Below are 13,141 nucleotides of genomic sequence, written 5' to 3' on the forward strand. Positions count from 1 at the left end.
TTACTAAATGATGCTGCAGAGAAATGGTACCTGAATTTTAACAGTAGTTTAGCAAAACATTTTTTTCCTGCTTTCATTTTTTAAGGAACATTTTATATTGAAAGCAAAGAATCATGAATCTTGCTTTCAAGCTTCTGCAAATATTTGCATCTAATCAGAGCATTCTGGGAGCATTTTGCATAGCCTCATATTGCTAAACTGAAACCGTGTGTACACATTTTTATACTGGAACCACTGTCAGTAGTGCAGTCAGAACTTACATTTACTGCGAGCGCTCACCCTAATAATAAAGGCTTTCAATTAATGAACCATAAATACAAGTTTGAGCAGCATTGACATATGCACACAGATATTAACTTAACTGCAGGCAGTTCCTTTCCCTGATCCTTAATGTGATACTGCAAACTGGCAGCCAAAGGGTTTGTGCTGCAGGGGGTTGGGCCTGCTTGTCCCAAGGACAAAATGCACATTAAAACTTATTGCCCTTGACCCCAAACAATATGTCCTGGGCGTCGGGCTATAGGAATTCCACATCCCTGCCACCCACAGGCGGGCAGGCAAAGCCAATAACCATTGCCCCCATAAGGGGAGCGACCCTTGCCTAAGGGGCTGCTCCCCCAAACAGTAAATCAAAATGGCCCTTTAAAAAAAATATATATATCCCTGGGTCTAGTGGGCATTCCTGCTGCACGATCGTGCAGCAGGAATGCACAAGAGACCTTTCCTTTCCCCCGATGCCTCTTTTGTTTAAATCCACCCCTCCCACGAGGAGAACCTAACTCCTCTCTTCCAAACGCGCTGAAAGCAAATGGCTTCCATTGTGTTGGGAATCCTCTAATGACGTCAGCGCGCCTCGCGGGCTGACGTCATTGATGACGTGGAGGGGGTGGGCAGGGGGAGGCAGGGGAAGGGCTTCCCCTGCCTTCCCCGGTAGGGGCACGTAGATGGGCAGCCCACGGGGGGAGTGCCAGAGCTTCCCCCGTGGGTTGGTGCTAGAACGGCCAGGAGCCGTCGGACGCACACGCCACCCGTGACGGCGGACGGCTCCCGGCCGTCCGGCGCACCGAAAGGGTTAATACCTATCATTGTCTTCTGAGGTTTTTGCTCCTTTAGCACGTTGTCAGGGAATTTCAAAATCTGGAACTCTTATAAGCATTAAACCACTTTTCTGCAATGCTTGCCAGGTAGCATCTCTATATGTTACAGGGCTGGCCTTTGACAGACCACTGATGGGGTAAGAATACTGGTGCTTTGTGTGTCTTTGTTCCTAAATTAGTTCCATGCTCCTTTTCCCTTGTTTGCTGCTTCTACGCTCACTATGCATTTCTTGTTCTGGTGAGAGTCTGCTTCCTCTGCCTTGTACATTGCTGAGTTTGAGTGGCTGCTTAATTTATGTTGCTCATTTTTTCGGAGTAGATTTTTGTTCTTCTCCTTGAATCATTCTCTTTAACAGTTTCTGCACATTGCACCAGAGTATGTACAACTCCGTGTCTACTGCATACAATTTGTGTTCACCAGATGTAGATTAGTTACGTTTTCAATATTTCAGACACATAAGTTGGTCCTCTAGGTGGTTCGTCACGTGCGTCCACCCTATCAGTTTGCGTACTAGCTGCAATTAAATTTGGTCCTAGTTTCTGCCATAGCAGACTGCTCTTTCACATGCTACCTCTCCATTCATGTGTGAGATTGCAGACAGTTGTAGTTGTTATGCGAACACTTCAAATACAGTCAATATACTGTTATTATTTGAAGAGTATCTACATCTTATTAGTCAAAGCAGGACAATTTCCCATGAGGTCCATAGATGTTTTGCATTCATCTGGTGTTGATCATTATCAGCATGTTCATGATTTGTTGCCTGGCATCCTACCCATCAGTATTCAGGTGTTATGACTCTCTCTGACTTTTTATTTGAGTTAGTCTTGTCTCTTGCATTTTGTTGATCATTTACACAGCATACCTCAACCTGGGATTCACGAAGAATCTGAAGGCTAGAGTGCCTGAGCACTCTTCACTGGATACCTTGCCATCCTAGGGTGAAGGGCCCCTAATGGAGCATTAATCTATTCTAGTACCATGGCAGTTCCCAGAGTGTACTTACATGACAACCCACCGAGCATATTTTCTGTCCATGACATGAATAACACAGTATGTGGGTTATATCAGCAACCAATCATGATTTTATGTGTTTCTATGTGAAACATTTAGACAGGCTACGACTGTGCACCTATCTGTTCATAAAAGTATGCTCAATTTCTGGAACTCTGCCTGGATCTGGTCTTAAATGTCAAAGCACATGGGCCACATGGTCATCACTTGTGTATCAATGCACATGGGGTACATGAATTCCTGGGCATCACTTCCATAGTAATACACAGGGGTCATGACCATCTGATTATAACATGGAAATCACTGTACCTGGGTAAAATGAATTCATTCAGTGAAAACCATTTAAGAAGCCTAAGGTTCTGGGGTTTGTACATTTTTTCTGGACCTCCATGAAGGGCTCCAGTTACCTCTTTAATTCCCCACATGGGTAAACAGCTGGTGCAGTGAAATTGAAGCATGATGATGGAGGGAGAGGTGTGTGTAAACTGCTGCACGTAAACACCAAACTGGTAAGTATAGTTGTGTGCCGCACGTGCACACAGTTATGCTTACGCAGAAACAGCCGCCATAATGAGTGAGTGGATTCCAGCCACAACTAGCAGAGAGACAGTACGTGATTTCTAATAGGGCCTAGGACAGACTTAAATCCTACCCACCGGGTGGACCTGGTTGGTTCTTCTGCAACTGAACAGCTGAGTTAACTGTATTGCACCGCTAAAGAGAGGGCACAGATGTCTTTCTTCCTCACAGTCCAAATCGGGGCACAGAGATCAATCGCCAGGAGTCTTAGTCTTACCCATGGGAGTTCCTTTATTGGGCTGCCCTTGGGCAAATTGAAAAGTCTATTTTTAGGCACAAAGGGAAAGTCGGCAAGTTAAATAAGAGGTTCATTCTTGCAAGAGGGTACAAATGATAATTTTGAAACTAGAATGATATGCTTCAGAAGCAACAAGCACTGCGAAAGGTGATCAGAAAGCACAGAACATTGACTTACAGAACAAGACCTTTGGAGAATGTGGAAAGACACAATCAGATCAGGATGCTCGGGTACCAGAGATTGTGAACAGGGACCACCAAGAATCATTAATTTTAACTTGATTATAGACAAAATGGAGCTTGGCAGGAAGAATGACCTTATTTATATGGATAAGTACCATAGTAACAAGTCAAACATAGTCTTGCTTAAGGCGAACAATTCCCTTGGCCTTTTCCTGGGTTACAGTATCATGTGACGAATAGCAGCACTTTCAACATGAGGGCCATAAAATCTTTACTGGTACCGGACTATGCCCAAGTGATGGAGCCAAAAAGGGAGACTTGTACCCCTTTAATGTTTCTAGCCTAAGGGGTGAAGGCTGGTGTACCCTAGCTAGCACAACTTGTCAGTATTGGGATGCTGAGGTGGCCTGTGATCTCTACCACACTGTGAAAAGGCAAACCGGGAAAAGAGGATTGAATGTTGTTTGTGAGACGACTGTTGTGTGACCACTGCCACATGTGTTTGCTCTTACACAAGATTTTATTTGGATACACCTCTCTGCAGTGTTACAGTGTAAAGTCACAACGTTTCATATCTTCTACCCACGATACATTAAAGGTAGTCACAAGGGGGCTGGCTACACAGGACTAGTCTGACATTTTGTTCCTCCTAATGTTTGTAGTGGACTGCAGGGCTTCCTAGGGTGGATACAGGGCTTCCTATGGATTATAATATAAGCGTAGCAATAACCAATGTGATTTTATTTTCAAAATAAAGATAGGCTATTAGTTTAGCTTAGGCCAGTTTCTTTTTGTAAAAGGATAACATTTATCAAGATATTCCTAATCTGTTAGTGAACTTTCTATCCAAGGAAATCTTTTCTTCTTATTATTTTTTTCAAACGTTGCTCCCAATAAGCTTGGCTGTTTAACTGAGAAACACTTCTTTTCATTACAGTATCTATAGTAATGTTTTAATGCTGACCACTGGACGACAGTGTGTAAACACTTCTCATTTTGCCCCATGCCTAGAGCCCTGAAGCTTGGTTACCTCACGCAGGACCTGATTGACGACTATGAGCCTGCACTAATGTTTACAATTCCAAGGCTGGCCATCGTGTGGTAAGTACTTACTGTACAGACTGTTTTATGAAAGAATCGAGGTCATGAGTGCATCAGCAACAACAAATTCATAGCTAGAATTGCATGAACATATGACCCCTTAATGGCAGATTGCCAAATCCAGGGACACAGAATATTCTCAAGGTAATAAACACACTGGCCCAATTTATAATTGATACTTTTTTTAACCATGTTTATTAATTAGACTACTTCAACTATTAAGTTATATAAAAACCTACTGCCAGAGAGCGCCAACACAAAAGCTGTCTCACTTGGTTTCCAATGTGTTACTGAATAGTTCGAATACAAGGGGGGAATGATTCGCAAAGACTTTGCTATGTGTATGCTTATTGTACTCATCTAGTACTCCTGGCTTACTCCTGAATGAAAAATTTCCTAGCTAACGTAACAAAGTTTTAATTCTATTAAGGACTCGGAGGCGAGGATTATGCCTTCTTTCTACACTTTATTTCCATTAGCAGCATTAGGTAAACAAAGACTATGTTTCCCATGAACCACAGGGAAAAAGTAGTAAAGAAACAACATGGTAACAACCAATCAGGAACAAGTATCAATGTCCAATCAGGGGCGAGTGAGCCCAACATAGTCCCATGCTAGTGTCCCTTCTTCCGCTTTCAGAGCGCGACGACAGCTGTTCCGCACTCTTCAGATACCCTGTTTCTGGGCGTCAGAACCTGCAAGTAACAGGGATACATTACCCAGGGAAAACACAGCCAGAACCTGGTACAGAGCAAAGAAGGTCACACAATTCAGCCAAGTGACAACTACAACTTGAAAACAGCTACTTACTGCAGAACGGGGAGGGATCTCGTCCTGGAGCAAAGGGCTGGATAATCCTCGCCTCCGAGTCCTTGATAGAATTGAAACTTTACGTCACGTTAGCTAGGAAATTTTTCATTCTATGTCAGGACTGGAGGTGAGGATTATGCTTGTTCAAAGCTTGCCCACAACCAGTTGAGCCATAGTCAATACTGGTTTAAAGTAGAACCTCTTAAAAGTAGAGTCCGAAGACCAATCAGCAGCATTAAGTATATCTTCCTGGCGTGCGCCCAAGCCAAATGCCTTCGAGGCCATCGCTCCACGAGCAGAATGTGCTCCAAAGTCCCGAAGACTTCTGCCGGCTTCTTGCATCACCCAACGAACCCATCTGGCGATCGTGGGCGAGGAAACCGCTTTAATGGGTTTCTGGAGCGCAATGAAGAGTTGACGTTCTCCGGGGGGACGGAACTCCTCCGTCATTTCTTCATATGCCTAAGGCGGGTTATTGCCTTGCTAGATTGGGCCCAGGCCACTGAATCTCCCCTCGGGGTGATCCTATTGGACGCCGAGAGGGCGTTCGATAGGGTCTCCTGGGGGTTTCTTTGGGCAGTGCTCCGTTGGAAGGGGTTTTGTTCCGAATTTATACAGGCAGTGCAAGCATCGTATATTTCCCACAGGCATCGATTCGTATTTCTGGGCAGGAAACCTGTTTATTCAATATCGGTAGGGGTACAAGGCAAGGTTGTCCGTGCTCACCGTATCTTACTAAAATTCAAGAAGATTCAACAATCTTGCCGGTTACGGTTAATGGTACAGATTATAAGACGCTGGCATACGCTGATGACATTGTTATTTTAACAAGGGATGTCTCTGTGGCGTTCACAATTATAATAAATTTGGCACACCAATTTGGATCATTGTCAGGATATAAGCTGAATGTCGACAAGACGCAGATTCTTCACTCAGCTCTTATGTGTCCCTCAGACATCCCTATAACTACGGAAGCAACGTATCTGGGGGTTAAAATCTCTGCTTCTGTGTCTGATATCCCTGATATGAATATGCTCCCAGTGGTCAAATCTATTAATTTGAAACTTGGAAGACTAGATCATTTGCATCTCTCTTTATATGGCCGCTGTAATATTCTTAAAATGTTAGTTTTGCCGAAATTATTATATCTGTTCAGAACTATTCTGTTAGAATTTTCTTTAGCCTCGCTGAGTAGTGCTGAGAGGGCTGGTTCGCGATTTCTCTGGGGGTATCGTCGAGCACGGAGGGCAGCTAAATGGATGTGCCTCCCAAGAGCTCGAGGGGGGTGGGCGGTCCCAAATTTGCTATTGTATTATTGGTCAGCTATGCTGCAACACTTTGGAATTCTTTTAGTAGGGGATAGGGCAGCTGTCCCTTTAGCAAACAGGCCCACTATTTATGAAATTGGCCTGGGGGATGCGGCTAAAGGCATTCTGGTAAAGATATTAGAACCAAGTTATTTAAAAAAAAACAAGATTCAAAGTGATTTACGCGGCGTTTGTCATCTGGCGGAAGATTCGCCGCAGGTGTGTCATTGCAAATATTAATATATACACCCTTCTCCGCTGCTGATATGTTGCCACCAATTTTTCAGGATCAAGTCATTTTAAGATGGCAGCTACGTGGATTGCAGGTTATTGGTGATCTGTGGTCGGGGGTGAAATATCTACTTTTTCTTTTCTTAAGGAGAAGTTTAATTTACATACCCACGATTTTTTTAAATATCTTCAGATCAGAAGCTTTCTTGATAAACCCCGAAATTAGATGATTATTAAATTTGGAAATATAACTGTAATTGAGATGGCTCGAAAGAAAGCAAGAATAGGCATGGTCTATCAGTATCTTTTATCCTGTCTACCAGATGATCTGGATTCGCAGGATTTAAAGTGGGATGGGAAATTCGGTAAGACAGGGGTTGATACTAGGCTCACGATACAGTTAGCAAGTCAGGTTTCAGTTTCAGGCAGCCTACAGTCTCAATGCTTTATGGCGATGTTCGACCTATATTATACACCCGCTAAGATTTCAAAATGGGGGGGACAGAAGGGCGATAGATGCGCCAGATGTGTATTACAGGCTGCGGATGCAGTGCACATGTTTTACGTGAGTCCTAAGTTGGGGGTATTTATGCATGAGATTGAGCATTTTATCAACGTGGTCTTAAAGATTCGTGTCAAAATTTCCCCTGAACTTGTGATAATGGGGTACGATGGTAATGGGTCTAGTGGGGGCTCCAGATATACGGCTGCCTTTCTTTTTCTAGCAATGGCAATGATTCGGCTATGTATTACATCCCAGTGGATTAATACTGAAGCTCCAACTTTTTGTAATTGGAGAGCCGGGATGTTAGCATTATATAATCTCGAGTCTTCTGTATTTCTGTTAAGGGGGAGGAAAAGGCGGGAGTTCGGGGCTAGAATCTGGGCCCCCTTCAAGGACTGGTCTGATGGCTGATGGGTCTCATTGATTTGGTTTAGGTTTTGTCTGCACAGTTGTCTATCTATGTCGTCCCCCTGCCTCTTATGCTTGTTCCGTTTATTCTTGACCTTTTTCATAGTACAAGTCTCAATAGGCCAATGTTTGTTTAGTATTTAGGATCTGAATTTACTTAGGTAAATAGTGATTTATTTCATATCTCACATTTCACGTTGGCCATTTTCTGTAGTTTCTTTTTTTCTTCCTTTTTTTCTTTATATTATTATGTTTTGTATAGTATGCCTGTCATGTTTCGTATTATTGTAACATTTTTAAAAAATTAAAATTAAAAGGTTTCTGGAGCGCAATGAGGAGTTGACGTTCTCCGGGGGGACGGAACTCCTCCATCATTTCTTCATATGCCTTGAGACATCTGACAACACATAAGTTCGGCGAGGAAACGCCGGGTATGAAATAACCCTAGTATGGCATTTAGTGCGACGCAGTAGAGTGAAGGTGACCCCCTCAGGGGTGAACATCCTCCTGGAAATATCCAGGGCCTGGACATCCGAGACCCGCCTGCAAGATACTAGACAGAGGAGTATAGCCAACTTTGCCGAAAGCTCCTTCCTAGAGAGAAGCCTGTTAGACTGCCAGGAAAGAAAAAGGTTGAGAACCTGATTCACGTCCCAAAGGGGGGAATAGCGAGGTTCCGGAGGCAAGGAAAGCCTTGCATCCCGAAGCAGCTTGCAAACCAGGGGATGCTCACCTATAGGAGTGGCATTAACCGGAACATGGCCCGATGAAATAGTGGACCTGAAAGTAGTGATTGACCGATATGCAAACCCATCCGAAGCTAGCTGAGCCCAAAAATTCACCACATGAACCAAGTCTGTGACCAACGGATCGTAACCCCGCCGCAGGCACCAACGGACCCATCTGGTCCATGCAGATTTGTATCTCTTAACTGTACTGTCCGCCCAAGCCTTGGAAATGAGGCTCTCAGCTGCTCGAGAAAGACCTGGGGTTTCCCATATACCCCAGAAATCCGCCTCGCCATAAAAAAGAGAACCCGCTGACACCAGCGGGTGAGGATTCCCCTCGGGATTCGTGAGAAGAGTGGGATACTGGGGAAGTAGGATTGGAAAATCCCAAGAAAGTTCCAGAAGAACTGGAAACCAAACTTGCGACCTCCACAGGGGGGTAATCATCACCAGATCCGCTGCCTGCCTGCGAATCTGAGCCGAAGAGCGTGTGATCATCGCAAATGGGGGAAATGCGTATCCCAGTTCCAGGCTCCAATTCTGGAGAAAAGCGTCTGTGGCTGCTGCCAAGGGGTCCGGCCTCCAACTGAAAAATCGAGGTGTCTGATGGTCCAGTCGGGACGCAAACAGATCAGTTGAAAAAGGACCCCAGTGGTCGTTGAAAACCGCAAAGATGGACTGGTCCAACATCCACATGCTGGAATCCCGGAAGTGGTGTGATTGGAAATCCGCCTCCAAATTGTACCGACCCGGAAGGTACTCGACTGTGACCGAAATCTGGCTGTCTAGGCAATACTGCCAGAAACTTGCCTCTAGATCTGAGAGGGCTTTGGACCTTGTGCCTCCCAGATGGTTTACACACCGGACTGCAGAGATGTTGTCCATCTTCAACAGAACACACGACTGCACCAAGTCTCTCGTCCAGCACCTTACGGCAAACGAACCCGCCAAAAGCTCCAGTCAGATTATGTGTAACTTCTGTTTGTCGGGAGACCACAATCCTCCTGTGGACAAATCCCCGCAACGTGCACCCCAGCCAATTCATACTGGCGTCTGACTCGATCACCAGATCCGGAGCAGAGCCGAAGATCGCCCGGCCGTTCCAGGCCTCCATATGGTCCAACCTCCTCGTAAAAGGCATCACCCATGGCATATCTGCAAGGGGATCCTCTTTCTCTGGGAACTCATCATAATATTCCATTGCCCCACAGCAGAACAACAACAGTATACAGGGGGTAACAGAGTGGCAACTGAAGCGGCTGGTAGGAAGGCCTTAAGTAGCAAAAGGCTGGGTTTCAGCCAACTTCGTGGGCGGAATAGAACTACCGCAATTATGAGGGGTTCAAGCCCCAGGGGACAACTGCTGGTGGAAGAAGTACAAGAAATACACCCCCGGTGCCTGAGGGGTGATCGCCGGTCTGGGCCTTGTCCCCTTGGTAAGCCTTGGACAGGCAGATACTAGACCTCAAACGAGGCGTACACTCACAGTATACGGACTCTCAAAGCCCCTTTGTGATCGATTGCTGGGAAACGGAGCGTAGCGTAACACAAACGCGGCAGCTCGCAGTAATTCCTCCGCCTCTGCCGCTACAGACCCACACACGGGCGTTCATCTCAGACCGGAGCTCTGGAAAAGGGCGCGTGCGGTGTTTGAATCCCTGAAGAGATCAAACACTGTGACGCTCCGTAGACCACCTCTCATGCCCCCTAGCGGCGGAAGGTCCGCAGAGCCAAAGCCAGCAACTCGCCGCGAAGGGATGAGGAAACCCTCAACCCCGTCGCGTCTCTGAACAAAACGCTAACAAACCGTGTCAACGCGACCCCCGAGGGGAAAACTCAAACCGCATCCGAGCTCTGAACTTAAAGAGCCAAACGGAGAGGGCAGAAACACCCTCACAGAAACGCTGAGGGAGCGCAATCAGCACAGAACACGCTGACAATATCAAAAGCAAACAATACATCAATATATCAAAAGATCAATAGCAAACAATATCAACTAGCAGTAACACTAGAATAACACAGTCAAGCACTAGACAGTAAAAAAGACTGAAGAGTACTTATCTAGCTGCGGAGCAGCGAAAAAAGAGGAAGAAGGGACACTAGCAAGGGACTATGTTGGGCTTACTCGCACCTGATTGGACATTGATACTCGTTCCTGATTGGTTGTTATCATGTTGTTTCTTTGCTACTTTTTCCCTGTGGTTCATGGGAAACGTAGTCTTTGTTTACCTTCATGCTGCTAATGGAAATAAAGTGAAGAAAGAAGGCATAATCCTCGCCTCCAGTCCTGACATAGAGTTCCACTAAGACTCAGGGACTGTTTTTCTTCCTTTTGTGCAAACACGGACAACAATGTAACTCACTGGCGTCACCTAAAACACAAACTTTTCATAGAAACATTCTGGTAATAATAATCTCTCCTGGACCCCAAGCCGATACCTGCATAGGGACATCCCATCTTTAGTAGTGCCACCTAGGTTAAGTTATTTAGTTAAGTGCTCTTTAAAGCTCAAATCACACTGACTATGCATTGTTGGAATAGACTGGTACTTATCTTAGTTCCTACTCATGTATAATTAGACAGATTCTGCATGTATCCCGAGTCTTGAACAAACAAGTGAGATTGTTCTCTGTCACATCGCAAAAGCAATGTCTTTTCTGAACTCAACAGTTTTTATTAAAATATATTGCTTTATTGCACTAGTAGTATTAAAATAGCTTTCTCTTTCTTGTAAATAGAGTACTTTCTCATTAGGTAGCCCAGTGAGCGCAAAATACAAGACATGTATATAAACATGAGAGCAAAGAGGTAGGGGGAATACTACTTATTCACCTATACATTTGATAGATAAAGACCCTTTGTCAAGACAAGGCCTTTCCCTCTAGTTAAGGAGGTCTGGGAATTTCAGGATATTGTCATAAAGGAAATGTACATAAAACTATTCCAATTGGAATTGCTTTACTACATAGTGTTAGGCTTGGCATCTTCTGGCATGTTTCCCCTGATGTTTTGCTTTCTGACTTCCCGGTTTTGACTCTTTTTTTGCTGGTTTATTGTCTCTGCGCACTTTCTCACTGCCGTAAATTGTTGTTATGGATGTGTTGTTATCGGTTGGTGTTTTCATGTTTGGCTAATTTGATTTACTAATCAGTCCTTAGTACAGTGCACCGTGTGTGCCCAGGGTCTGTAAATCAAATGCTGCTAGTGGGCTTGCAGCACTGGTTGTCCCACCCACACAAGCAGCCTGTAAATGTAACTCTGGCCTGCCATTGCAGAGCCTGTGTGCAGTCTGCTACTGCCATGTCGACTTGGCAAGTGTACCCACTTGCCAGGCCCTAACCTTCCCTTTTCATATATATCAGTCACCCCTAATGAAGGCCCAACGTACCACCGTGGGCAGGGTGCAGTGTATGTGAAAGGTAGGACATGTTCTGGTGTGTGTGGCATGTCCTGATAGTGAATTACTGCCAATTTCGTTTTTCACTATTGCAAGGCTACTTGTTCCCATAGGACAGAATGGGGAGTTTGTTTATAACATCTTATAAACATAACAGGCCCTGGAAACAAGGTAGATAAATAAAGTTTAGTATGCCTGAACTCAGAATCTAAAGATGCATCTTTTAGTGAAGGTGATTTTTACATTCAGTGTTTGGGAATACCACTTTTAGAAAGTAGGTATTTTCTTACTCAGCCATCCAGTGTGCCTCTTCTGGGTTTGTGGATTGACTGTCTGGCTTTGGGATGACAGGGGCTAGGGAAGAGCAGTGGCTCCAGAGAGTCTAGATGGGTCAGGGATGGGCTGAATAGACCTGGGCTGCTTTTAGAGTATTGGGAGGAGATTTCCTTTCACTTGAATGGACCTGGTCTGCCTCTGACAATGCAGTCTCCACCTCCTGCCAGGAAGCTGCACCAGGGAGGACAGAACTGGTTCTGGCTGGATACAGACACTCTGCCTGAGAGGACAAAGGATTTTGGGCTATAAAATGTAGGGCCCAAACCTCTAAACTTTAGAACTCTTTTGAACCAAGAAGACTGGCACAAAAAAGAGCTGGAGAAGCTGTGAGAAGGGACTACCACTTTGCTGTGTGCTTTGGTGTGTTGGCCTGCAGTGGCTGCTTCTGTCTTGGGCAGTGAAATGACTGGACTGAACTTCCTGCAATTTCTCTTTGTGTGTTTCTCCAAGGGCTTGAGGTAGAGCTTGCCCCCTGTTCAAGAAGTCTCAGGAACAGCAAAGACCTCAAGTTCTCTCATACCATCAGCACTGGGGACTGTGTGTTTTGTGCTGCAACAGAAGAAAAAGCCACCCGATGCCGCTGCTGACTCCGTGTCCTGAAGGCAATGCAGAGGGCACCACAACCCTGGTCTCAGACGTCGCCGAGCCGCAACTTGCATCGTGACCTGTGGGCACCGCACTCTGCACCGCCTCACTTCACGCTGTCGCCCTGGCATCCCCGACACCGCTGTTCCATGCTAACATCGACGCTGCTGCTTGCACCCTGGTTCGAGGGCACTGCTCGAAAGTTACACAACGCACCATCCTCATCCTCATCCCGCACCGCAACCTTGGCCTACCGACGCTGGTGCCATGGACTCCAGTTCGTCAGCCGACGACAGCGCTTGAGCAACGACTATGCCGCTGCTTGCACCGTGACCTGCCAGCACCGCGACCAGCACCGCAGCTTTGGTCTCACCGACACCGCTGAACTACTGTCACTGAGCCGCTGCTTACTGTGCTACCTCAGGGCACTGCACGACGCACCGCTGCACTTCACACTGCCGCACCCGACGCCTGCCTACGCCAGCGCTCCTGATTTCAACCGAGAGTAGTTCGATCTGCAACACGTGTGACTTCAAGGGCCCAACGACTCCTGCATGACCTCCGGGAACAGACTCCTTCAGACGCCGTGCTTAAGGAGCTCAGTGAGAGGTCGCCAACGCC

The 13,141-nt window shown here is 45.8% G+C and overlaps 1 protein-coding gene across 2 annotated transcripts in view; it reads left to right on the forward strand.

The window, feature by feature from the left end:
* Nucleotides 1-13,141, forward strand: part of ZFYVE28 (zinc finger FYVE-type containing 28) — a 932,593-nt gene that overhangs the window by 677,459 nt on the left and 241,993 nt on the right. For both annotated transcript variants that reach the window (XM_085642546.1, XM_085642547.1), the window contains exon 6: nt 4,123-4,212. In XM_085642546.1, coding sequence (XP_085498672.1) covers nt 4,123-4,212 — 90 coding nt within the window. The remainder of the gene's footprint in view (nt 1-4,122; nt 4,213-13,141) is intronic.

This window comes from Triturus cristatus, chromosome 2_2, assembly GCF_964204655.1.
Source record: "Triturus cristatus chromosome 2_2, aTriCri1.1, whole genome shotgun sequence".
Taxonomy (NCBI): Eukaryota; Metazoa; Chordata; class Amphibia; order Caudata; family Salamandridae; genus Triturus; species Triturus cristatus.